The sequence below is a fragment of the Festucalex cinctus genome, chromosome 7 (assembly GCF_051991245.1).
Source record: "Festucalex cinctus isolate MCC-2025b chromosome 7, RoL_Fcin_1.0, whole genome shotgun sequence".
Taxonomy (NCBI): Eukaryota; Metazoa; Chordata; class Actinopteri; order Syngnathiformes; family Syngnathidae; genus Festucalex; species Festucalex cinctus.
Genome location: NC_135417.1, coordinates 6,492,001 through 6,515,122, shown reverse-complemented (window position 1 = coordinate 6,515,122; position 23,122 = coordinate 6,492,001). Strand labels below are relative to the sequence as shown.

General features: G+C 40.2%; 4 protein-coding genes and 1 long non-coding RNA gene across 12 annotated transcripts in view; 3 read left to right on the top strand and 2 right to left on the bottom strand.

Moving 5' to 3' along the window:
* Positions 1–2,757, top strand: part of rgl2 (ral guanine nucleotide dissociation stimulator-like 2) — a 25,558-nt gene extending 22,801 nt beyond the window's left edge. For all 5 annotated transcript variants that reach the window (XM_077525997.1, XM_077525998.1, XM_077525999.1 and 2 more), the window contains 2 exons: positions 602–716; positions 1,134–2,757. In XM_077525997.1, coding sequence (XP_077382123.1) covers positions 602–716; positions 1,134–1,300 — 282 coding nt within the window. In that variant the 3' untranslated portion in view covers positions 1,301–2,757. The remainder of the gene's footprint in view (positions 1–601; positions 717–1,133) is intronic.
* Positions 1,699–6,405, bottom strand: dnase2 (deoxyribonuclease II, lysosomal). The gene is made up of 7 exons (XM_077526005.1): positions 6,194–6,405; positions 5,674–5,768; positions 5,353–5,515; positions 4,841–4,916; positions 4,603–4,767; positions 4,333–4,527; positions 1,699–3,487 (listed from the first exon to the last, which is right to left on the bottom strand). Exons 2-7 carry the CDS (start codon positions 5,766–5,768, stop codon positions 3,105–3,107), a joined length of 1,077 nt encoding a protein of 358 aa, XP_077382131.1. The 5' UTR covers positions 6,194–6,405; the 3' UTR covers positions 1,699–3,104.
* On the top strand, positions 5,821–8,648 carry LOC144021827 (uncharacterized). The gene is made up of 3 exons (XR_013284189.1): positions 5,821–5,986; positions 7,133–7,225; positions 8,057–8,648. It is a non-coding gene; the product is annotated as an uncharacterized LOC144021827 (long non-coding RNA).
* Positions 7,941–15,976, bottom strand: gpsm3 (G protein signaling modulator 3). Of its 3 annotated transcripts, XM_077526008.1 has the most exons (7): positions 15,676–15,970; positions 14,211–14,309; positions 13,913–14,129; positions 11,448–11,612; positions 9,759–9,915; positions 8,352–8,587; positions 7,947–8,185 (listed from the first exon to the last, which is right to left on the bottom strand). In XM_077526008.1, the coding sequence occupies exons 4-7, from the start codon at positions 11,598–11,600 to the stop codon at positions 8,045–8,047; spliced, it is 687 nt and encodes a 228-aa protein (XP_077382134.1). In that variant the 5' UTR covers positions 11,601–11,612; positions 13,913–14,129; positions 14,211–14,309; positions 15,676–15,970; the 3' UTR covers positions 7,947–8,044. The 3 variants fall into 3 exon arrangements, with proteins under 3 accessions (XP_077382133.1, XP_077382132.1, XP_077382134.1); XM_077526007.1 differs by lacking the exon at positions 13,913–14,129 and having other exon boundaries at positions 7,941–8,185; positions 9,759–9,912; positions 14,162–14,309; positions 15,676–15,976; XM_077526006.1 differs by lacking the exon at positions 13,913–14,129 and having other exon boundaries at positions 7,946–8,185; positions 14,162–14,309; positions 15,676–15,971.
* On the top strand, positions 15,584–23,122 carry pbx2 (pre-B-cell leukemia homeobox 2). Of its 2 annotated transcripts, none has more exons than XM_077526003.1 (8): positions 15,584–15,984; positions 17,488–17,561; positions 18,640–18,884; positions 19,757–19,947; positions 20,025–20,160; positions 20,597–20,738; positions 21,537–21,616; positions 22,522–23,122. In XM_077526003.1, exons 1-8 carry the CDS (start codon positions 15,746–15,748, stop codon positions 22,603–22,605), a joined length of 1,191 nt encoding a protein of 396 aa, XP_077382129.1. In that variant the 5' UTR covers positions 15,584–15,745; the 3' UTR covers positions 22,606–23,122. The 2 variants fall into 2 exon arrangements, with proteins under 2 accessions (XP_077382129.1, XP_077382130.1); XM_077526004.1 differs by lacking the exon at positions 15,584–15,984 and adding an exon at positions 16,033–16,239.

Below are 23,122 nucleotides of genomic sequence, written 5' to 3'. Positions count from 1 at the left end.
ACGATTTTGTCACAAATTATAACAAATTTTGTCACAAAAATTATGATGAAAATTTTGTCACAAAAATTATGACAAATTTTTCATCAACAAATTATCACTGCTTTAATAGGACAAAAGTGAGGGCGTATTGTTTGGGTGAACATTTTGCTGTTGAAAATATGTTATGGGAAAAATAAAAATGTTCCGTCAAGAAACTTTATCACATTTTTTTTTTAACTCATCTTATGATAGGTTTATTTATTTTTTTGTTTGTTTTTCTTTTTAATCCCCCAAAATTTGTGAATATGTAGTATTATACCACCAGTAAACTTTCACCATGAAAAACAGATGTTGGTCCCCACACCAAAAAAAAAAAAAGGAAAAAAAAAAAAAAGGAAAACCAAATCACCTGTACCATCAAAGCGTTTGTCGGCTTTGTCGTTAGCTCCATTCGCTCGCTAACAGCAGAATAGTCGCTCGCCAGGCGCGACCAATTGAGTCACACTTAAGCCAAGTGGGATTTTGTTTTTCCCATCGAGGAGCTGTTTTGACAGAAATGAAGACGATTGGTGCGAAATTTTGTGCGACGATTTGAAGTTTGTTGTTGCGAATGCGCCTTCAGGTGACGAGCAACGACAAGACGCCGGCGGCCATCGGCGCGGCGCTGGAGAAGCACAATCAGGACCCGGCGCGGGCGTCGGCCTACGAGCTCATTCAACTTCTGCCTGAAGGAAAAGGTACGCACACTTTCTGAAAGTCGGCCTGCGCAATTCATCCAAATTCAATTGCAATTTCAATTTCAATTATGACACTAGTCCACAATTACAAAATCAGCATCATCGGAAAAAAATAATTAATACAAATTTTTTAGTTGTTTGTATTTATACATTTGCACCTTTTTTTCAATTTAATTTTTTATTTTTTTTTAATAATTATGGTTTCCATTTTGACTGTGAAAAGCTTGAAAATGAGTCATTATGCAAATATGACAATTTCTTACGCAATATAAAAGTATTGCTTTGGTGCAACGGGGAGGAGCTTCATTTTGACAAAAGTAGAGCTTTGCTAGCATCTCTCCTTGTATTGAAGTTTGCGGTGTCCTTGAACGTGTTTGAGCGTCCCTCATTTTGAGGGATGTCGTTGCTTCCCGTCAGAGTTGCTGATCCCGGCCACGGGCAACGTTTTCTACGCCATGACGTCGTCCAGCGTCGACTTCCTGCTGCGCTCCAAAGTCGGCGCCGGCGGCCAATCGGAGAGCGGCGCCGCCACGTATCCGCGAATCAAGGCCAAGGGGAGGAGCTTGGCGCGAAGTCTCTTTTGACGACGCTTGCTTTTTTTTTGCTTTCCTCTTTTTTTTTCTTTTTTTTTTTATATATATATTGTGAATATATTTTACAGCTTCCACCAAATGTACTTTTTTTTTTTTTTTTTTTTTTTTACTTATTTCTACGGAGCCCCTAAAGTGACATGGGAGAAAATTTAAATGTCTCCCAGACGCAACATAATGGTGCCGACTTGCAAGTAATGCAGCAATGTCCTTATAATAAAGTCCCAGGTGAAAATAGAACCTGACTAGGTCCTGTGCTATCATTTTCACCCATGAACACAAACTGAAATGTAGTTAGGATAAGGTCTCCCACGCGAGTATGCTGGTTTCTCGTCCGGACGAGAAACATTTAAATGTTTTTTTTTTCTCCCATGTCACTTTAGGGGCTCCGTATATTTCAGTGTTTTTATTTTCTGTAGATTTTGTTTTTATTTCCTGTAGAGATTTTTTTGTTGTTTAAGTAAATATTACTTTGTTTTATTTTCTATCATTTTTTTTTGTTTTCCAACTTTTATTTTGTACAGTTTAATTTTACATGCGATTTTTTTTTTTTTTTTTTTTTTTTTTATGTCATGCTTTCTTTTCATTTGAATTGCTCGAATACTTTTTTGTTTACACCGCATGGGGTGTGACCATACCACAAGATTTGTTTTTTCCCCATTAGTCTCCAGTTTAGCTGATTTAAAATAAAAAATAAAAAATAACACATCTCTAAATTTGGCGAATATCCAAAATTTGTGAAGTCCGAATTCTGATTGTTTCCCCACAAAAAAAAGCAATTTTATGTGCAAATGTTTTTTTTTAACTTGCATAAAATCCAAATATTTTATTTTCTAAGAGTTTCTTTACAAATTGTGTATAACGCATCCACATCTTTTTTTCTTAACCTATCTCCAAATTGTGTTCATTTGTCTGTTTTGTATCCAAAATATTTAAGACTTGTATTTTTTTTTCACTTTTTTACACACGCGCGTGCGAGTGTGAGGGCAAATGTCGCGAGAGGCCTCCTGATTGGCCGAAACTGAAAGAAAATGACATAATCATATTTGTTGTATTTTTGATGCCTTTCTGAAAACAAGGTGCTGACTTCCTTGGAAATATTGCCAACCAATCAGTGTTTATTTTTGCACATATAAATGTACTTTTCGAGCATATTCCAAGAACATCTGCCTCCAAACATCAATTGTCATCTTTGTTTTTAAAAAAAAAAAAAAAAAAAAAAAAGCCCACAAAATTCATCCAAAGGTTCTTTTGAGTTTTAATAGAAAACTGAGAAATAATGTTCATTTTGGATAATTCTTGTGTTCTTGTTTTGAGCCACAGACTGATTGATTGCATTTTTTATTTAAAAAAATATTTTTGATCTGATTTAAATATATATTGTGGCTCATAAAAAGAAGAAAAAAAGATTTGTAAATAAAATGGAAACTATTTTGTTCACATCTCCAAATTTGATGGGTTTTATTTGCACACACTTCCAAATACTGATTTTTTTTTTTTTTTTTTTTTTTTTTTTTTTTTTTTTAGTATTTCCAAATTTTGTGAAATTTTTTTGGGTCCAAATTTTATTTCCACATGATTGAAATGTTTTATTTTTGGTGATTTTAAAAAAAATGTATTTGACATTTTGTCCAAATTTTATTTCCACATGATTGAAATATTTTTGTTTATATATCTCCCTTCCTTTGCATGTCTACATTTTTTTTCCCCAGCATTATCTGCATATATTTGTAGAATTTTGAGCATGGAGTGTCGAATATTTGTTTTGCGGCTGACATGTTTGTTTGTTTCAAGCGAATTATCCACCGCAATCCTCCCCGCCGCCGCCGTCTCCACACGGCTGACAGTCGAGCGCGGCGGCCCGGTACGCTTTCCATACGGCTGCGTGGCGGCGACAGAGCGCGCCGCCGCCGCGCTTCTCCTCGGCCTGGTTGCGGTTGATGTCGGCCACGCACATCCAACCGCCGCCGTCGTCGTCCGTCGCCGGCCGCGGACTGACGGCCCACTTGGAGTGGTCCTTGCTGTTGCTGAAGGGCGGCGTTCCGGCCGGCGAGATGCGCGTGACGTCCAGCACCTTCCGGCCCGCGCTGCAGTCGGACGGCAGGACGCCGCCCGAGTGGATCCAGAACTGGACCAGGAGGTCCGACTGCAAGGTGGGGGACACCCACGACTTGTAGAGGTCTACCACAGCATAACAACAACAAGAAAGGTGAGAAAAAATGTCACATTGCAAAAGTAAAATAAAATTACTTCAATATTAAATCAATATTAATATTCCGCAGAAATTGTGTGCTTTTATAGTAAATTATTTCATTTTTTGAACTGGCAATTGTTTTGCCTAACATTGCAAAAGAAAATAAATAAAATGGCTTAAATATTACATCCAATTAAATTAATATTCCTCAGAAATTGTGTGCTTCAAAAACTCAAAACATTAAATATGTTTTAAAAGGTTAAAATTTAAGATATAATAAAAAAATTTCATAGACACGTATGCAAAACTGGACAGATAAATGTCTTCCACACAAGTCAAAGTTAGCTGATGAGTCTTGTTCGCCTGAACACTTGCGTCCATTTCGCCGCCACTCTTATGAGGAGCTCCCCCTAGCGGTCTGCCAAGTCATTGCACAATAAGTAATGGACAATTGAGCTGTTATAGTGGATGAATAGTAACTACAAATATTGCGAAACTTGTGCAGGCGTATTGATAATCTATAGGGAGACAAAGTATTTCGATTTATTGCGATATCGATATATCATCACACTCCTAGAAAGACGACAAGATGAGAAAAGTCCATCTAGCATCTTTTCTTGAAATGGATCCTCAAAATGTCTTATTCCAAGCAAAATGGCTGACTTCTTCTGTGTTGTGCTTCTGGAGACTTTTAGTGGAAAATAGAAACGGCCTCAGGGTGTGAACTTTCAAAGAAGTTATCTTTTTTTTTTTTTTTTAAAGCTAGCCACCAAATGTCCGCTTCCAAACAAAATGGCCGACTTCCTGCGTGTTTGTCACCAAACGAGCTTACCGTCGTTGAAAGCGGCCCCTTTGGCAAAGCTGACAAATTGGGCTCCGCCTTTGGATGTGAGCGCGACGCTGCGATTGGCGGGCGCGACGACGTGCGTTTTGTTGCACACGGCGGCCAGCGCGGGCAAGCTGGCCGCAAAGGATTGTGGGACGTGGCAGTCGTACACGTTGGGCTGATTGATGTGCAGCTGCTCGCCTGTAGAAAGGATGGCATGGGATCTGCTCACAATTTGTTTTTTTGTCTTCTCGGTCTTGTTTGGCGTTTGTTTACCGATGACGGCGAAGCGCTCCAGCGGGAAGGTGACGCACAGGAAGTTCTGTCCGTAACGGGCGCCGCTGTCGGGGAACTGATAATGGCCAGCTTGTCGCGGGGGAGGGAAGACGGGCGTGCTGTGGATCAGCCAGAAACCTTGACACTTGTCCAGCACAAGCGCGCCTACGCACAAAATAAAAAGGTCACAAATGCATTTAGTGACAGTTGGCGCCAAAGCGCTTTTTGTACCTCTCACCTTTTGTGTGTCCACCTTTGTGATTCCGCCTTGGCTGATCCTGATCGTTGTACAGGACGTACGCTAATTCTGCGCTCTGACAAAAAATAATAATAATAATAATAATAATAATAATATTTGGAATTCTGACTCCTTCCTTTTTTTTGAGCAAGCAAATGACCACCCAAAAAAAAAAAAAAAAAAAAAAAATAAGAAAAATAAAATATAAATAATAATATATAAATAAAGAAAAATACGAAAGAATATATATATATATATATATATATATATATATATATATATATATATATATATATATATAAATAATAATTAAAATACAAATACAAATAGGAGAGAGAAATAATAAAATAAAAATAAAAAAAGAAAAATATGAAAGAGAAACTAAAATAATAAAATAGAAATGATAAATATATGAATATATAAATATATTAAATACTAAAATAAAAATTAAAAAAAAGAAAAATATGAAAGAGGAGAAAATGCCTGAAAGTCGCAAGTGTTCGCGAACGTACTTGCTTTTGCGAGTAGAGTGGCGCGAGCGTCCTGCCCAGCGCGCCGTCCGTGTCGTTGATGGTCCCCCGGCCGGGCGTCCAGCCGGCGCTGCCCTCGTCCAGCAACAAGTACGTGAAACCGGGCGCCGCGTCGGCCTCCTTCGGCAGCTTGTACATGTGAAACCTCAATCGATCAATCAGAAAAAAAAAATGATGATGATCATTTTCCTGCCTACTCGTCGGCAGTTTAAATATTATGTTTCAGTGATGGCACAAAAAGAAACGATTTTCTCATTGCAAAAAAAAACAAAAAAAACATCGGTTTTGTCGAGTCGTAATTACCAGTCGGTGGCATCGCCACGGTCGTTGTAACAACTTATCGGGGAAGCGGCGCCCCCGTGTGGCAAGCAGCAAATCAGCAGCAGCAGCTTCAACATCTGCAAAAAAAAAAAAAAAAAATACGTATGGAGGTGAGACGTGCACGTTTGTTTGATTGCTGCAACCATGTTGGTTTCCAACTTGTTTGTGTTTGTTAGGGCTTGACCGATTATGGGACAGACTGATGATAATCGGCCGGGTCGATGTTTGTCATTTTGACGCATATCGTAATCAACCTTTTTTTTTCTATTTTTTTTTTCCCAAAATCTGCCAGCCGGTAAGAGATCATCTTGAAATTGTCGAAACTTTGCAGAATTGTCGAGTCATTTCTGAAAATCATCATCATCCTAAAATGATTCCTGACGCACTTGCCATTGCTGCAGCGCAACATGAAAAGAGAACGTTCATCTTACTTGGAACGTAACCTTGTGCAAGTTGCAAAGCAAACAGAGCAAAAAAAATGTCTTTAATGAAAACAACTCGCCTCTTAAAAGTGCCGACTGGTCCTCATCCGACTCGTCGCCGTGTGTTGTCTTTCATTTCCTGGCTGGAAATCGAGCGTCGTTCGCGTCGCGTTTGTTTGTTCCACTTTTTTCCCTTTTTTTCTTGTCGAACAACATGCTCGGACATGTAATAATGAACTCAAAACACCGCCTACTCCCTGTAGCAAAAAAAAAAAGTGACGCTTCCGGCGGCCATCTTGCGTTGCCCCTCTCGTAGTTTTCACCTGACATTCCGTCTCCACATTTCATCGGTTCGAATCATCAACAGTGAAATGAAAGCAAAGCCCAACAATGTGAATCTCTTGTGAGTCACGAGGTAATTTCGTTGAAAGGCCGATGCAAAAAGTGAAATTAAGTTCCCCTGACTCCACACAGGAAGAAGAACACATTGATGACAGTCCTTTTCAGCTAAAATGAATACAAGTTGTCAGTGAAACAGTGGCAGCGTAAAATGGCTGCCCTCTGACTTCAGCCAGCCGGGAGAGGCAACAACCGGAAGTCCATCTTTGTTTACAACTAGCGCCAGAATGCGGAAGTGAAAACAATTCAAACGATTCAAGCTTTTCTAAGGGAGAGTCTGCGGAAGTAAAAATGTCATCAAATTTCAGTTTTAAACTGTTGAGAATGCAAAAGTGGAAGTGACGCGTTTTAAAATGATTGAAATGCTTTATAATAAAAATAAAGACTGTCATTCAATTTCGCTTCAAGAGGCTTCCTCTTTTTTTTTTCTTTTTTTTTTAAATTCTCTATGTCCTTGCCTGACACTTTTTTTCCCCTCTTTGTTGTTTTGACACTTTTGAAGCACAACGCAAAAATTAGTGTTAATTTGAAGTTGCGATTTCTCACGAAGAAAGTTCACTTTTGTGCGTATAACTCAACACTAAGTGTGATTATGCGTTTTTTTTATATTTTTATTTGAGGAAATGACACAGCATCCCGACGTGAAGTCAACAGACGGAGCAGAACTTCCTCCTGCCTGCGGGCTGTCAGCAGCCAAGGGAAGAAGGTCAAAGGTGAGTAGGAAGTACCATGTGACTTATCGCACCCGCCACCTAGCGGACCAAAAGACTTGCCAGCATTTTCGTCTCCACATATGCTTCAAAAAAATCGTTTGACATGTTTCTGTATTCTTTACACTTTCAATTTATCTTCAGCATCGCATGTTTGATTGGAAATTAATACAAAATCAAAACCGAGTAAATGCAATATGCTGTATTTTGATCAAATAGAATTCCAATCCAATTACTGGCACTACAGTTGTTTTATTGATTTTAGAGTACCTCGCTCATTTTTTTTCAAACTGCGTAGAGTAGTGAACGTATATATTTTAGGAAGAAAATATTTGATGTTGGACAGCTTGATGCGTGTACAAAATCTGCATGTGGTCTTATTTTTGTCCACTTGAGGTCGCCATTCTCACATTGACAACGTTTTTCATGCTTTCAAAAGCCAAATATTGCCAATATTCGGAAACTGGGTCAGTTGAAAAAAAAAAAGGTCATCAAACCCTCTCGTCACGTGTCATATTGCGCAATTGTTGTCGTTGTTTGTACCTCTTTAAAAAAAAAAAAAAAAAAAAAACTAATGGGGAAAAACGGTTTTGCAATACACTTGAATGCAAAATGAAATTGTATACAAAGAATTGATGGAATAATTGATAGACTAATTAATAATACGAACAATTTCAGAGGTGTAAAAAGTTTGCGACAGTCTGAGATGCATTTTTTCTTTAATGAAGTTTTTTAGGCCATTAAATGAGCGTAACTTGGGAAGAAAGCAACAAAAAAGATAATTCACATTCAAGCTTTTTTTTTTTTTTTTTTTTTTTTAATTCATGTTTGCAGCATGCAAGGCAGTTGAGTCCTCTGTTCGTCCATGCGGCCCCCCTGGACCCTGAGCAGCAGCGAGAAGAAGTCGTCGTCGTCCATGGGGCCCGGAGCTCGACTGCGCTGCTCCTCCAGCCGCCCTTGGGCCTAAAAACAAAAAACAGAAACAAAAAACTACTAAATCTACCAGAAGCACCCTGAAAACGAATTAAAAAGAACTCCATTTCAAAAACAAAACGAAATCCAAACGAACTCAACTGCAAAATCTCCCAAACGATAATAATAATAATAATAACACTGTTGTTGCTGTGACCTGCGTGGTGAGGATCATGTGGTAGAGCTCCTCCTTGGCGGGCATCTTGGGGGCCCGCCTGGCCAGCGACAGCTGCTTGAAGCTCCCCCGGAAGCTCCGCCCTTTCCGCTTGGCGCGCGGCGAGCGCTGCAGCTGCTGCAGTTGCGCCCGCTGCTCGTCCAGGCGGCGAGCCTGCGCACGCGCCACCAGCTCGAAAAACTCCTCGCGCTGCAGCGACGTCATGGACGAGAAGATCACTGCAACGGACGCCGCAATATATCATCATCATCATCATCATCATCATGTCACAATATTAAAAGCAGCACATCTGTTTAAAAAAAAAAAAAAAGTTGTGTTGATTTCCATTTGTGCAGTTCTAGCACCCTCTGGTGGCTAGTTAGCGCAATTTCATTTTCATTAGGGATGTTTTGGCCCTTCTATGTTTAAAATCCCCGCTAATTGTCAGATGAAAGGGAACTTAATATTGTGACCTTTTTTTAAATATCGCCAACCTCGCCACAATATCGTGATAATTATCGTATCGTGATATTTCGTTACATCCCTACTAATCAACAAATGAGATTCGGTTTTGGGCGAAACTTTTGCTTTCTAGGGATGTAACGATATCCAAACATCACGATACAATATTATCACGGTATGAAGGTCACGATACGATAATTATCACGATATTGTGAGGAGGAAAAAAAACAAACTAAAATCTGTATATAACAGCAATGCATATAAACAACCTACAATTTCTAATAACACTTAATAAAGAAAGTATGTTATTATTATTATTATTATTATTATCATTATCATTATTATTAATATTGAGGCGCTTACATACTAATGCACGTACACACTGAGTTCCTCCATATATCACAAGCCCCTTCATCTGACCATTAGTGTGGATTTTAAACATAGAAGGGCCAAAACATACCGTGTGAAAATTAAACTGCAGTAAAAAACTAGCCACCAGAGGGTGCTACAACTGCACAAATGGAAATCAACCTGACTTTTTTTTTAACAGATGTGCTGCTTTTAATATTGTGACAACACAACGACAATGATAGTGTGGCAGTTTTAATATCAGAATATCACAATATCGTTACATCTCTATTGATTATGAATATGAATATTTGAATTATGAATATGGCTTACCCAGTGCAACTCGAATCCCAAATTGTGGCCAAATGTGGAATCAGGTCAGTAATTCGATTCCTTACATTCCCTTCTATCGTTTTTGGGATTAATTGTACTTTTTGGAGTCCCGATCGTATCAATGATTCCATGGAATCAAAACATGACATGAAAGTTCCTTGTCAAATCGTGACTGAACGTTTTGTTTTGATCCGATTTATTGATTTCATGGAAGTTGTCATCACACGTCCAAATATGGGCGTGTGCGTGCGTGCGCGTGCATCTCACCCCTGTGCCCCGTCTTAGCGATGTTGGGCTCGGAGTGGCATCGCCGCCTCATGCCGCCGTCCAGCATGAAGGAGCAGCGCTGGTCGTTGAGGCGTCGGCCCTCCTGCATGGCGCACAGCAGTTCGTACAGCGACTCCGGGAAGTCCGCCGCCACCTGCTGGGAGGAAAAACATTTGCGAAATTGCGGGAAAGCTTGGACAAGATGGTGGGGCATAGTCAACAATACAAACAACCCCTGGCAATGACTCTGGGGCGTGGCGTGGCTCAGTGGTAGAGTCGTCGTCTCCCAAAACCAGACGTTGCGGGTTCAATCTCGTGCCGTTGTGACCACATGGAAGTATCCATCAAAATACGGACCCCCCTACCCCCCCACATGCTGCTAATGTCATCAGGAATCAAATGGAATCCTTCCCTCCTTCCTTTCTTTAGTTTTTCCTCTGGTCTCTTGAGAGCTCCCTAACGTGTTGGAATTTCGATGTTTCTGGGGTGGGCGTAAGATTCTGGTTTTGTAACCAGGTGGGTGGCAGGTGGTGTTTTGTTGATTCATCTTTCTTTCCTTTGATCTTTCCTCTGGTCTACTGACCTGTGAACTTCACGACTCTGGCGAGACTCTCAAGTATCCGGTTAAGGTGAAGGGGTCATGGGATTTTTATTCAACTTCAGGTGAATTAATGAGCACAAATTTACACGAATTCACACGCACGCACACATAAAAAAAAAAAAGAGAGAGAGAGAACAATGATGACGATATGTTGAATCTGTAAGACTGCTGAATGAACAATTCTGAGCTCTCTCTTAAAAAAGAAAACAAGAGTCGAATGGAAAACGCTTTGAGGGCCATGGAAGGTGGAAAAATGCAATATAAATCATTTATTTATCATCCACTTTTTAAATGATTGACCGGCGGCCATTTTGACGGAAGCAAGCCCCTTCACTCCTGGCTGTTTTACAGGATTTTGCAAGGCCCACAGAATATTGTGTTCAATTGCTATGACAACAAGGAAGCTACCAAAAAAAAAAAGATCTTTCATCAGGAAAAAAAGTATATTTCTATCTGTTTCCGTTTTGCAGCAATTAGCATTACAATATAGCTAGGTTTCATCAATATTTACATTCCTAGTGAAAACATTGACAAAAAGAGCTTGTTGCAACATGGCCCTGGTTGATCTCTTATACTCTGCTGCCACCTGCTGGCCGATTGTGTAATAACTACCATTTCTTCAACAGTTCTTTGCAGTTGAGAGGCTGCATCAAAGCCTTCTGTATGCACTAGTATTAAAAAAAAACATAAATAAAACAAATAAATACGACTTTGTGACACAAAGCTTTTAAAATAGAACGTATTTATACGTTTTTAGGAGTACATGAGTTAAGCACGTAGAATGTAGCGTGTAGCGAGTAGCACACCAACCCTGAGTGTGGACCTGTTACCTCACCAGTGATGGGACATTGTGACTGCCTGGGCTTTGCTTGTAGAAGTGTTCATTTGAAAATGTAAACAATGTATAAAATGTAAATGCACAAAAAACGAAATCAAGAACACCCTTTGCTTGAAATGAACATGATTAATAACATGATTAAAATTAGTTTGATGAAATGTGTTCTGAAAACGAAAGCCCTGAAAACGTGTCAGCTCCAAAAGGTTGTTGAGGACTGACGTGCGCACGCGCACAGCGAGTTGAAACAAACCTGTTGCGCATCCTCGGCGCAGAGCTCGAACAAGCGGCGCCGAACCTCGTGACTTTCCTCCCGCAGCCGCTCTCCTTCGTCGTCCTCGTCTTTGGAAATGTGGTCGACCGCCTCCGTCCGGGTCGCACCTTCGGCCACGTGCGCGTTCGCCATCGGATCTCCAGCCTAGCGACAATCGGGAAAAGTCGGATGAAAATGTAGAACTATACCATAAATCCTCAGAAGGAGGGATTTCTTTCATTAAATAATGGATTTGGGGCACACACGATCGTGCCCCACGGATTCTGCCCAGCAACAAGTTGTTGACTTTATTTGCATTCCCCTTTCCCATCGACTCACTGTTTCCTTTCTGTTTTTTTTTTTTCGCAGAAAGATAACGGGTGTGGCAGCGCCTGCTCAATCCTGCCTACCAACAAGTTGTTATGTTTTGACTTCCCTTTGCGACCAAATTTAAATCAAACAAATTCAGAGCCCGCTCAAATCCTGCCTAGCAACAAGTTGCTATGTTTTGTCTTCCCTTTCAGACCAAATTCAAATTCAGTCAAATTCACCTCCAAAATCTTCTCGACAAGACGTTGTATGTGCCCCCACAAGTTTAAAGTTGGCATTCTGATCAATATTGCGCTTGTGGAATATGAACAAAGCGGCAAAATGATCCATCTCAGGGGGCGGCCATTTTGCCACTTGTTGTTGGCTTGAAAAGTGACATCACAGTTGGCTCAGGTAGCGACCAATCACGGCTCAGTTTGCTAACATCACATGACCCAGCTCAGAAAAGAGGTGAGCCGTGATTGGTCATTACCTGAGCCACTGTGATGTCATCTTCAGTCGACAACAAGTGGCAAAATGGACGCCCCACGCCGAAATGGATCATTTTGCTGCTTTGTTCATATTACACAAACACAATATTGATCAATATATGCTCTGTGTTTCGATAGAACATATTGACAAGAAGAGTTTTGAGTTGACTTCCTGTTCACAACTTGTTTTTCTTTTCTTTCCTTTTTTTTTTTGTTATCTTTGGCGTAGGAAGTTGCCAAAGAAGTCAATTGTGAAAGTGATTGGTGTCATCCATCCATCCATTTTCTTGACCGCTTATTCCTCACAAGGTTCGCGGGGGTGCTGGCGCCTATCTCAGCTGGCTCTGGGCAGTAGGCGGGGGACACCCTGGACTGGTTGCCAGCCAATCGCAGGACATGATTGGTGTCAGCTGGATGATTATTGAACATATAAAAATAAACACAAGTATAAAAAGCAAGTTGAAGTTAAAAAAGGAGAAAAGAGAAAAAGTAAATAGTCCTTATTTTAGTCCGAGAAAACGTAATTTTATTCGTCTAGTTTTATTCAACAAAACCGGTCAACGCTTCACGGATCTAAAAATATTTCACATCTTTTTGATGAAAAACAACTTGACGCACAATTATAGTGGCTAGTATGGCTCCATGCTACAAGCTAGCAAGTTAGCTATGCAGCATTAGTTAGCGGTCCGATTAACATTAGTGTTGGAACGTTACAGCTATTGGATTCATGTTAAGTTATAACTATAATCTACTTCTTTTTTTTTTTCTTTTTTTTTTTTTAACCGTTCACCGTGAACGTGAATCCACCTCCTGTCCCATGTGTTTGTGCTGTGTCACACGACAGTGTCACAGACGTGACAGATTAGCAGAGACAAGATTTGACAAAATCATATCATTTTCGTCTCGTTTTTGTTCAGGAACTAAAATGTCCATAAATTTTAGTCCAGTTTTTATGAAGTGAAGGACATTTTCGTCTCGTCTTCATTAGTCGACAAAAATGCAGACTGATTTAGTCCTAGTTATTGTTTATTAATGAGGGTTTTTGTCTAGTCTAGTTTTCATCCGATGTAAAATGTGTGTTGATGAAATTATTTTTGTTTAGTTTCTATTGACGAAATTACTGATTTAGTCCCACTTATTGTTTATTAATCAGGATTTTAGTCTAGTCTAGTTTAATCCGGTGAAAAATGTGTGTTGATGAAATCATTATTGTTTAGTTTCTGTGGATGAAATTACTGATTTAGTCTCAGTTACTGTTTATTAATGAGGGTTTTAGTCTAGTCTAGTCTAGTCTAGATAGTCTAGTTTGAGTCCGGTGAAAAATGTGTGTTGACAAAATGATTTTTATTTAGTTTTTTTTTGACGAAATGACTGATTTAGTCCCACTTATTGTTTATTAATGAGGATTTTAGTCTAGTCTCTAGTCTAGTTTTAGTCAGGTGAAAATGTGTGTTGACGAAAATGATTTTGGTTTAGTTTCTGTTGGCGAAATCAACACTTAAGACCAGGCCAGTGTTGCAAAACACAAAAGCAGCCCGGCAGCAGCAGCAGGTCGGAGCTTGTCAGCCTCGCAAGATGTTGCCAGGAAAGCAAACTTTTGACATTCCTACATTTGTCGACAGAAAAGTAGACGCGGAATTGTAATTGAGTCGATCCCAATCTTACCTTTTTTTTTTTTTTTCCCTCTTCTAGAACATCACAAAAAGCAGCTGAGCGGACAAAGTTTACATCTTGTCTTGATGGAGCTCGGCAGAAAACAGCAAATAGTTTGGAGTTGGTCGCGCGTGACTTGCTTTCACTCTGTCTGTCTGTCTGTCTGGCCCGGCTGTGACCATCCGCGTGACCACCCCCCTTCCTTTTAGGTGCACTGGAGTGAGTGAAGCTGTCAGACAAAAAGCAGAAGCGACTTAACACCTCCTCCTCCTCGCCGGCGCGGTCGCGGGGCCTCGATGAGGTCACGAACATTTCTGAGGAGGAGTGCGAGTTGAGCTTGTGTTGAAACAAGCAAGCAAGCTTCTTCTGACAGCGCTGCGGTTTGGCCTCACTTCCTGTTGATTTGCAGCTTTGAAAAAAAAAAAAAAGCAGAAGTCAGTGAGTTAAGAGGCCTTTGTGTTTTCGTGACACAAAAGGGCAATACGGTCACATCTTCTTCTTGGACATGCGTGATCAGATATGAAATCAAAACTGACGCTTTCACTCAATCACTGCCATTGACGTTAAAAGACGTCAAATGATGCGTTTTTGCTGGGCTGGCAGTGAATGTGTTAATGATTATTATTTGGATTTGACATATCATGTTGGAATATGCTGTCATCTATAGGGATGTAACGATATCCTAACATCACGATACGATATCACGATATGAAGTAGGGATGCACATGGATGCACATATATCGAAAAAATGTCGATATGGCGATACTGGCCCATGCAATATTCATATCGCAAAGACATGCAATAAGTTTGATATGGGATCTTATGCTTTTATCTGAATTCACTGTTTTATCCATGTTGTTTTATCCAAATTAGAATAAGAAATGGTTGTTTTGGATTAAAAAACAGAAAATGTTTTTTATTATTATTATTGTTATTATTATTATTATTATTATTGTTTGAAGTTACCCTTTAAAAAAAACAACATTTTTTCTTATTTTGCTTTGAATGAATGATCAATAGATGACTATTTTATTATTAATTATTAGTATTATTATTATTATTATTATTATTATTATTATTATTATCTGCCATTTCAGGACACAGATGATACTTTCATTTTGCAAATTTAAAATGTTCCTATTAGCAAATACACTTAAATGTTGCTTAGCATCTAACATAAATATGTTCATTGTTTTGCTTTTTTTTTTTTTTATTCACTGCTTTATCCATGTTGTTCCATCCAAATTACAATAAGAAATGGTTGTTTTGGATTAAAAAACGAAACGATAAAAGTTGTTTTATTATCATTATTGTTTGAAGTTATCCTTTTTTTAAATCCAAAATCATTTTTTGTTTTGTTTTGGATGAATGAACAATAAATGACTATTTTTTTAATCCATTAAAAAAGTAATTTATGGAAGAGGATTAGGGACTCAGTGACGTGCACAGTGTCAAGATGTCTACATGACAAATGTACAAACGTAAAATCCATTTTAAGCCATAGTGCACATATAACGGTGTGGTAAAGTATTTCAATTTTAGGGTGAACGAATGACATGGCGTGAGCTTTTTTTTGTTGTTGTTTAAATTGAAGCTTGAAGAAGAAGTAGTGAAGTCGAAGTTGAGTAGAAAGCAACAATGACTGAGTCGTGTCGCTCCTCGTGGCCGCCGCTAGGGGGCCACCCGGCCGCGACGGTGCTTCCTGGCTGGTGGTTGCCTGGTGGGCGTTGGAGGCGGCGGCGTGGTGGCGCTGGTGCGCTCTCGGTCTCACTCACTCCGCGGCAGCAGCCAGCACAGCCAGCAGTCAGCAGTCGCCGCCGTCGCCACTGCGCGTCGCTCGACGAGATGTTGCAGCAGCAGCCGCAGCAGCCTCTGACGGCCAACGGGGCCTCCAACGGCCGGGGCCTCGCCATGAGCGGCCACCCCGGGATGGGGCACCACCGCCCCGCCGCCGACGAACCGGCGGTGGCGGCGGGCCTGGAGAACGGCGCCGAGAACGGACACGAAGTCCGCCGGGACATCGGCGACATCCTGCAGCAGATCATGACCATCACTGACCAAAGTCTGGATGAGGCGCAGGCAAAGTCAGTCAAACGTTTTTGGGGGATTTCCTTTCAATTTCAAAAACTTTATTTATTTATTTGTTTTTACACTCGCGACTGACAAAGTTTTCCCAACTTCCATAGATTGTCTGTAGCCTTTAGCCACTAAACTTCTCGTTTGCAATTACACCAAGTCATACATTAAAACGTAAATATATTACTATAAACTGAATAATGCTTTATTTTTTTTATTTTTATTTTTTTTGCTGGTTGCCTTTACTGGAGCTAACCTGAAAGGTAGGCATTGTTAGATGGCGAGGCTAAGCTAACGAGTGAACGACGGCCACCAAAATGTAGTCATTAAACATTATTTTTGATTTTATTGACATATTTTTTTTAGACGCGAGATAATTAATTCATGGAATTAAATCATAGAAAGGCTGTCGCCTTTCTCCCGTTCGAGCCGGTTGTGTTGACCAAGTTGACGTTCTGACCCGTCAGGGTCTCTGTTGTTAGCACTTAGCTCGCTGCTAATGCTAGCGACATGTTTTTGTTTTGTTTTGTTTTTCTCTCGTATTCTGTCAACATTTTGCCAGGTCCTCAGCTCGGAGCTTGCGAGCCAAATTTGTTAGCTCGCTGTCAGTTCTTGAGTACTTATTTCGTATTTCTGTAGACATTCATCAGCTAGCTCTTTCGCTTACTAATGCTAACCGAATTAGCCTACTGAGTGCTGGCTGTCAGCGTCTGTGTTGTTAGCACTTCTCGCTGCTAATGCTAGCGACATGTTTTTGTTTTGTTTTGTTTTTTTCTCTCCTATTTCTGTTAACATTTCGCGAGGTCCCCAGTTCCTAGCTTGCGAGCCAAATTGCCAATTGTGGCGTCCTGTTAGCTCGCTGCTAGTACTTGAGTACTTATTTCGTATTTCTGTAGACATTCATCAGCTAGCTCATTAGCTTTCTAACCAAATTAGCCTGCTGGCTTTCAGTAACTGTGTTGTTAGCATTTAGCTCCCTGACAATGCTAGCTAGAGCGCTTAGTAGTTCATATTTCCAGTGTTGCCAGAGTTACCTGAAAAGGGTAACAGTTACTTTACCGAGGTGAAACATTTTGCAGTTTTTGTCATACTGTGTTCAGTGTGTTGTATCACAATAATCTCAACACAGATAATCAAACATCCATCCAAGCAACAAATCCGTTCCCCAGCTACATTATCCAAATAAGACATTTGCAGATTGTTAAATGTTTTTTGTTGCCATTTTTCTGGATCATAATCCATTCATCTTGTGCATTTTTGCACTCTGTTTGAAATTGTTTTTCAATAAAGGGATGGAAGTGATTTTTTTTTCTTTCTTTCTTTGATCAACTAATCAACATGTTAATCTTTAATTGCAGCCCTACTGTATTCTCCAACGTTGGGAAACACTTTGATTCCTCTCTGTCAAAAATTTTCCATAAATAAAAGTGGCCTCCCTTGCTAACTGTATTGTATTGTTCGGTGACTGCTAGCGCAAACTGACTTTTGTCTTTTGCTGTTACGTTTTTCAGGAAGCATGCGCTCAACTGTCACAGAATGAAGCCCGCCTTGTTCAGTGTGCTGTGCGAGATTAAAGAAAAGACAGGTACGCATGCACTCTTGTTGCCTCTGTTGTGATGTGTGTGTTTGCGACGTTCTCTCATCAGCAGCCAATAAGCTTCGCCGCTTAGCTAATGTCAGTTTTAAAAATAGACAAACAGCTGGACAAACAGACATTTAGCATAATGCACACACAGGAGAGAGAGAGAGAGAGAGAGAGACGGCTCCCGACTCGTTCTTTCAGCCCATGTCGGGAATCACTTCACATCGGCTCTTTAGCACCCGAGATAGTCCCTTGGCTGCCTGGAGTGCAGTTGGAATGCGTCTTGAAAAGTAGTCGACGACGACGACGGCAACGAGAAAAGAGATTTTCATTTCACTGATGGCTAAACTATAAAAGTCACAATTATCGTGTTTACTGAGTCTGATGCGAAGTAATCATTACAGCCCTATCGTCAAGTGCAGGGTGATTGAAAAGTAACTCCTGACGCGAGTAGGGCTGGGTCTAAAATATTGATATTGAATCGATATTCCTTTTCATAGCCCAATATCGAGTCATAAAACCGTGAATCGATACTTTCAATACGGCTCCCTAAATTAATGTGTCAACCCTCACAAAAAAGAAGTTAGGTAAGAATTGGACATAAAAACACAAAATGTGGATGCATAATTATGTACTATGTGTCTCTTGCAATACATTTATTTGTTTATTTATTTATTAACCACTGGAACCTTAGTCTAAAATCTACCACAGGAATGTAAATGTCGTGTTTTTGCCACTTTATTTACATAGTGCTGTGGTAGGGGTGGGCGATATGACGATATTAGATCGTTAAACGAAACGCGGGGCTCACGATCTGTCATTTCTGTGGAATCGTCTGATCGCGACACAAAGCATTTCAGCACAAATTTGACCGTCAGCTAATTTTTTTGCCACTGACTGAAGGACAGCGATGTCTCTGCTGCCTCCACTGTCTCCGGAGTACCTTATGACGGCTATTCAGTGGTCAACTGTAGCCCACACACTTTTGAATCGATCTTGGAAATGTGAATCGATACCGAGCCCTGGACTCTAGGCAACCTTGCTGAAGAGCCATCCGGGTGTGTTTCTTGTCCGCACACAGGCCTGTCGATGAGGAACAACCAGGAGGAGGAGCCCCAGGACCCCCAGCTGGTGCGTCTGGATAACATGCTGCTGGCCGAGGGCGTGGCCGGGCCCGAGAAGGGAGGCGGGGCGGCCGCCGCCGTGTCGGCGGCCACCAGCTCGGGCGGCATGTCGCCCGACAGCTCCCTGGAGCACTCGGACTACAAGAGCAAGCTGGGCCAGATACGCGGCATCTACCACACCGAGCTGGAGAAATATGAGCAGGTAACGACAGCGACAGCCGCATTTCACAACAGCAGACAACAAAATCGTTACCGCTTCGTTTTTGGAACCATTTTCTACTCATTTTTAAAGGTATAAATGTAGGTCCATTTGATCATCAACGTGAGGCTTTCAATATATATATATATATATATATATATATATATATATATATATATATATATATATATATATATATATATATATATATATATATATATTTAATATGCTGCATGACCAAAAATGTTAATTCAAAAAAGGCCAACAGACTATTTAAAAAAAAAAAAGCCTATTTGTATTTAGAGTTCTTCACAAATAATAATACTAATAATAAATTAAAAATGTTTTTGGCAGAAGACTTAGTCTTTAAAATGTGTCAGTTTTCCCTCAAGTTGGTTACTGGTAATTAGGGCTGCTCAAAAAAATAATAATCCCGAATATTTAGGCAAGAATTGAAATCACGATTATTCAAGCAAGTATTTATTTTTTGGTACAAAACAAGAAAATGTTTAAGCATTTAAAAATATTAAGACCAATTAAAAAACAAGAGAAACACTACAATTATATAAGTTCCTTTTGGACCAAACAGAATTTATAATAATATAAATTGAAATTGTAATTGAATTTCGATTAATTGCACAGTCCTATTGGTCATTCCCAGACTTGCAGCTTACTGTAAAGCTGACACACACACACAAGGACATTTTTGCTACAATTATAGTTAATTTTGTAAACATAAAATATAGTTTCAGTTTTTGTTTTTTAAAAAGCATTTTCGTTTTTATTTTATTTCGTTGACAACATTGTTTTTGGAATTTCTGTTTTCGTTCACTGAAATAACCTTGGTACCGTGATCGTTTTGCGCCGTGCCGCAGGCGTGCACGGAGTTCACCACCCACGTGATGAACCTGCTGCGGGAGCAGTCACGCACGCGTCCGGTCACGCCGCGCGAGATCGAGCGCATGGTCGGCATCATCCACCGCAAGTTCAGCTCCATCCAGACGCAGCTCAAGCAGAGCACCTGCGAGGCCGTCATGATCCTCAGGTCGCGCTTCCTGGACGCCAGGTGAGCTCCTCCTCCTTTCCCGAGCATCCGCAGGTGGGCGCTCATCCATTGGACGCTCTCGTGTCACCCCCCGGCAGGCGCAAGAGGCGCAACTTCAGCAAGCAGGCCACCGAGGGGCTCAACGAGTACTTCTACTCGCACTTGTCCAACCCCTACCCCAGCGAAGAAGCCAAAGAAGAACTCGCCAAGCAGTGCGGGATCACCGTCTCTCAGGTACACACACCATGTGTTGGCGGGAAAACGTCCGTTTGGCGTCATCGAGGGACTGCGGGAATGAGTCAAAAGATTACATGGAGAGAATCATTTGGCAAACTTAACGTTTTATCCAAAAATAAAAAATATATATACATTCAACATACCATATAAGCACGTCAGGGTCACTATGATGGGTGACTACCGATACCAGGTATCAGTGCCAAAACCAGCCTACTCATTGAATAATTTTCAGCAGTGAAAAATGAATATTTTGTCCAGAATGAATTTGATAAATTCATTAGTTTTCATGTACAATGAATACATTACATTAAGTCATTTTTCTACTTGCTGTCGACTGATGATATCACCTGTGCTGAGAAATACTAACTTTTTACTACAAGTATCCCTTTAACGTGAGCGCCTGCGTTTACGCCCCCCACCCCTTTTCCGGCAGGTCTCCAACTGGTTTGGCAACAAGAGAATCCGCTACAAGAAAAACATTGGCAAGTTCCAGGAGGAGGCCAACCTGTACGCCATGAAAAACGCTTTGGGTGCGCGGCAAGGCGACGACTCGCCGCACACGCCCAACTCCACAGGTGCGTCCTTTTCCGTCGTGATCAGGGCACTTCCTGTTGAAATCAGGCCACTCCGGGTCACTACTTGTTGAAATCAGGTCACTTCTAGGTCACTTCCTGTTGATTTTAGGCCACTCCGGGTCACTCCCTGTTGAAATCAGGTCACTTCTGGGTCACTTCCTGTTGAAATCTGGGCACTTACTGTTGAAATCAGGTCACTTCCAGGTCACTTCTTATTGAATCAAGTCACTTCCTGTTGAAATCAGGTAACTTCCTGTTGATTTTAGGCCACTTCCGGGTCACTTCCTGTTGAAATCAGGTGACTTCCAGGTCACTTCCTATTGAATCAAGTCACTTCCTGTTGATTTTAGGCCACTTCCAGGTCACTCCCTGTTGAAATCAGGTCACTTCCTGTTGATTTTAGGCCACCTCTGGGTCACTCCCTGTTGAAATCAGGTCACTTCCTGTTGAAATCCGTGCACTTCCTGTTGAAATCAGGTCACTTCCGGGTCACTTCCTATTGAACAAGTCACTTCCTGTTGAAAGCAGGTCACTTCCGGGTCACTTCCTGTTGAAATCAAGTCACTTCCTGTTAAAATCAGGTAACTTCCGGGTCACTTCCTATTGAATGTCACTTTCTTTTGAAATCAGGTCAATCCCTAGGTGCTTAAGACAGACGGATGGATGTACAGTGTGGTCATGATTGATTGATTGATTGATTGATTGATTGCTGCAATCGTATTGCGTTTTGCAATATGTAGGGAGTATAATTCCATATTAGGCCGGACACTTGATAATGTGCTGATTTTGCACTTGCAGGGTCGGGGTCATTCTCCACCGACCTGTTCCTCGGGGTCCCGCCTGTCAACGGGGAGGCCGCTTACCAAATGGGGGTGCAGGTAGGTAGTACCCGCCCGCCATATTTTCATTTCTCGCAACGTTTCGTTCATATTTGACTTCAGCAATCAAATCAACATGATTGTCATGTTTGAAATGGAGTTCCAATAAGAATACAACAAAAATGTGCAAGTCAATTAAAGAACACTTAAAAAATAGCAATTTGAATACATGCATAAAATCAATTCAATTCCAAGAAAAACACATAAAGTCAAACTAACAATTAAGCAAAATACATGAAACTGCAATCTAAAAATAAATAAAATACAATTAGCATATAAAATGTGAATTCAGTGAAAGTGTAGTAATGAATACATTAGTAAATTGATAGGTGACAATTAGATCATGGATTAAAATGAACCACTAATACATATACATACTATACAGCAAAATTATTTAATACAAATATTAATTCAATACAAGGAAATGACATTAAAAATGAGTAAATTGAATATACAAGAAAGATGTGAAGTATTATTCATTTGAATGAAACAGAACAAATAAAAAATACTATTTGGATTGATTATAAATATAATTAAAATGTCACATGTAAATGATATGTCATTTCAAAATAGTTTTGTAGCCATCATTTTTCTTTTTCAGAAATAATTCAAGCATAAATTTCAAGCACTCCATTTTTTCTTTAAATTTCTTTACATTTATTAATTTAGTCCATATTTTACTTTGCATTTTTGGAAAAAAAATCAAAAGAATGAAACAATACATATACATATACATATACATATATATATATATATATATATATATATATATATATATATATATATATATATATATATATATATATATATATATATATATATATATATATATATATATATATATATGAAAAAAATAAATAAAAAATAGGCCAGCCAATGTTTTGTTTGCGTGGCGTCCTCCTCAGGCCAACGGGAGCTGGCAGGCTCGAAGCTCGCCCCCGCCGGGCGCGTCCCCGCCCCACAGCGACCAGTCGGACAACTCGGACTGATCCACTAGCCCCTCCCCCACCCCAGCTCCCCGCCAGACAAAAAGATTGAGGAGCGACAAAGACAGAACGAATGATATCACAAACCCCCCCTCACTTGCTCGCGCTTCTTTTCATTTTTTCCCCTTCTTGGCTTTTGTGCTTGATTTGATTTTTATTTTTTTTTATTGTTTTTATTTTTTGGTTGTTTTGGAGAGTGAACGTGGAAGTTTGTGTCGTGTGCATGCTGGGTGTGACTTGATTCTTAATTAATATTAGCATCAGGGGTTGTCGTTTTTTTCCACTAATGGTGCGCGAGGGCAGAATGCGTCGTCGTGGTTTGAAAAGATCAACATGGACGTCAAAGAGGGCAATAGAGAAAAATCCAAAGACTTTCTATCTTTCTTTCACTCTCTTTTTTTGTTTTTGTTTTTTTTAACAGGTTTGTGTGTGCGTGTATGATAAATGTCCTTTTTTCTGTACAGTGAAACATCTGTATTCTCTCTACCTCTTTTACAATAAACACTCTGTGTATTCACAA

Excerpts from the sequence above, each read along its gene's own strand:
- dnase2 (XM_077526005.1), bottom strand. The coding sequence starts at position 5,768 with ATGTTGAAGCTGCTGCTGCTGATTTGCTGCTTGCCACACGGGGGCGCC. Across the intron at positions 4,917-5,352 it reads CACTCTACTCGCAAAAGCAA|AGCGCAGAATTAGCGTACGT; the intron begins GTACGTTCGCGA and ends ATTTTTTGTCAG. Across the intron at positions 4,768-4,840 it reads CAAAGGTGGACACACAAAAG|GCGCGCTTGTGCTGGACAAG; the intron begins GTGAGAGGTACA and ends TTTTGTGCGTAG.
- gpsm3 (XM_077526006.1), bottom strand. The coding sequence starts at position 14,212 with ATGTTCGTGACCTCATCGAGGCCCCGCGACCGCGCCGGCGAGGAGGAG. Across the intron at positions 11,613-14,161 it reads GCGCCGGCGAGGAGGAGGAG|GCTGGAGATCCGATGGCGAA; the intron begins GTGTTAAGTCGC and ends GATTGTCGCTAG. Across the intron at positions 8,186-8,351 it reads ACATGATCCTCACCACGCAG|GCCCAAGGGCGGCTGGAGGA; the intron begins GTCACAGCAACA and ends TTTTGTTTTTAG.
- pbx2 (XM_077526003.1), top strand. The coding sequence starts at position 15,746 with ATGTTGCAGCAGCAGCCGCAGCAGCCTCTGACGGCCAACGGGGCCTCC. Across the intron at positions 15,985-17,487 it reads CTGGATGAGGCGCAGGCAAA|GAAGCATGCGCTCAACTGTC; the intron begins GTCAGTCAAACG and ends TACGTTTTTCAG. Across the intron at positions 18,885-19,756 it reads AGCTGGAGAAATATGAGCAG|GCGTGCACGGAGTTCACCAC; the intron begins GTAACGACAGCG and ends GCCGTGCCGCAG.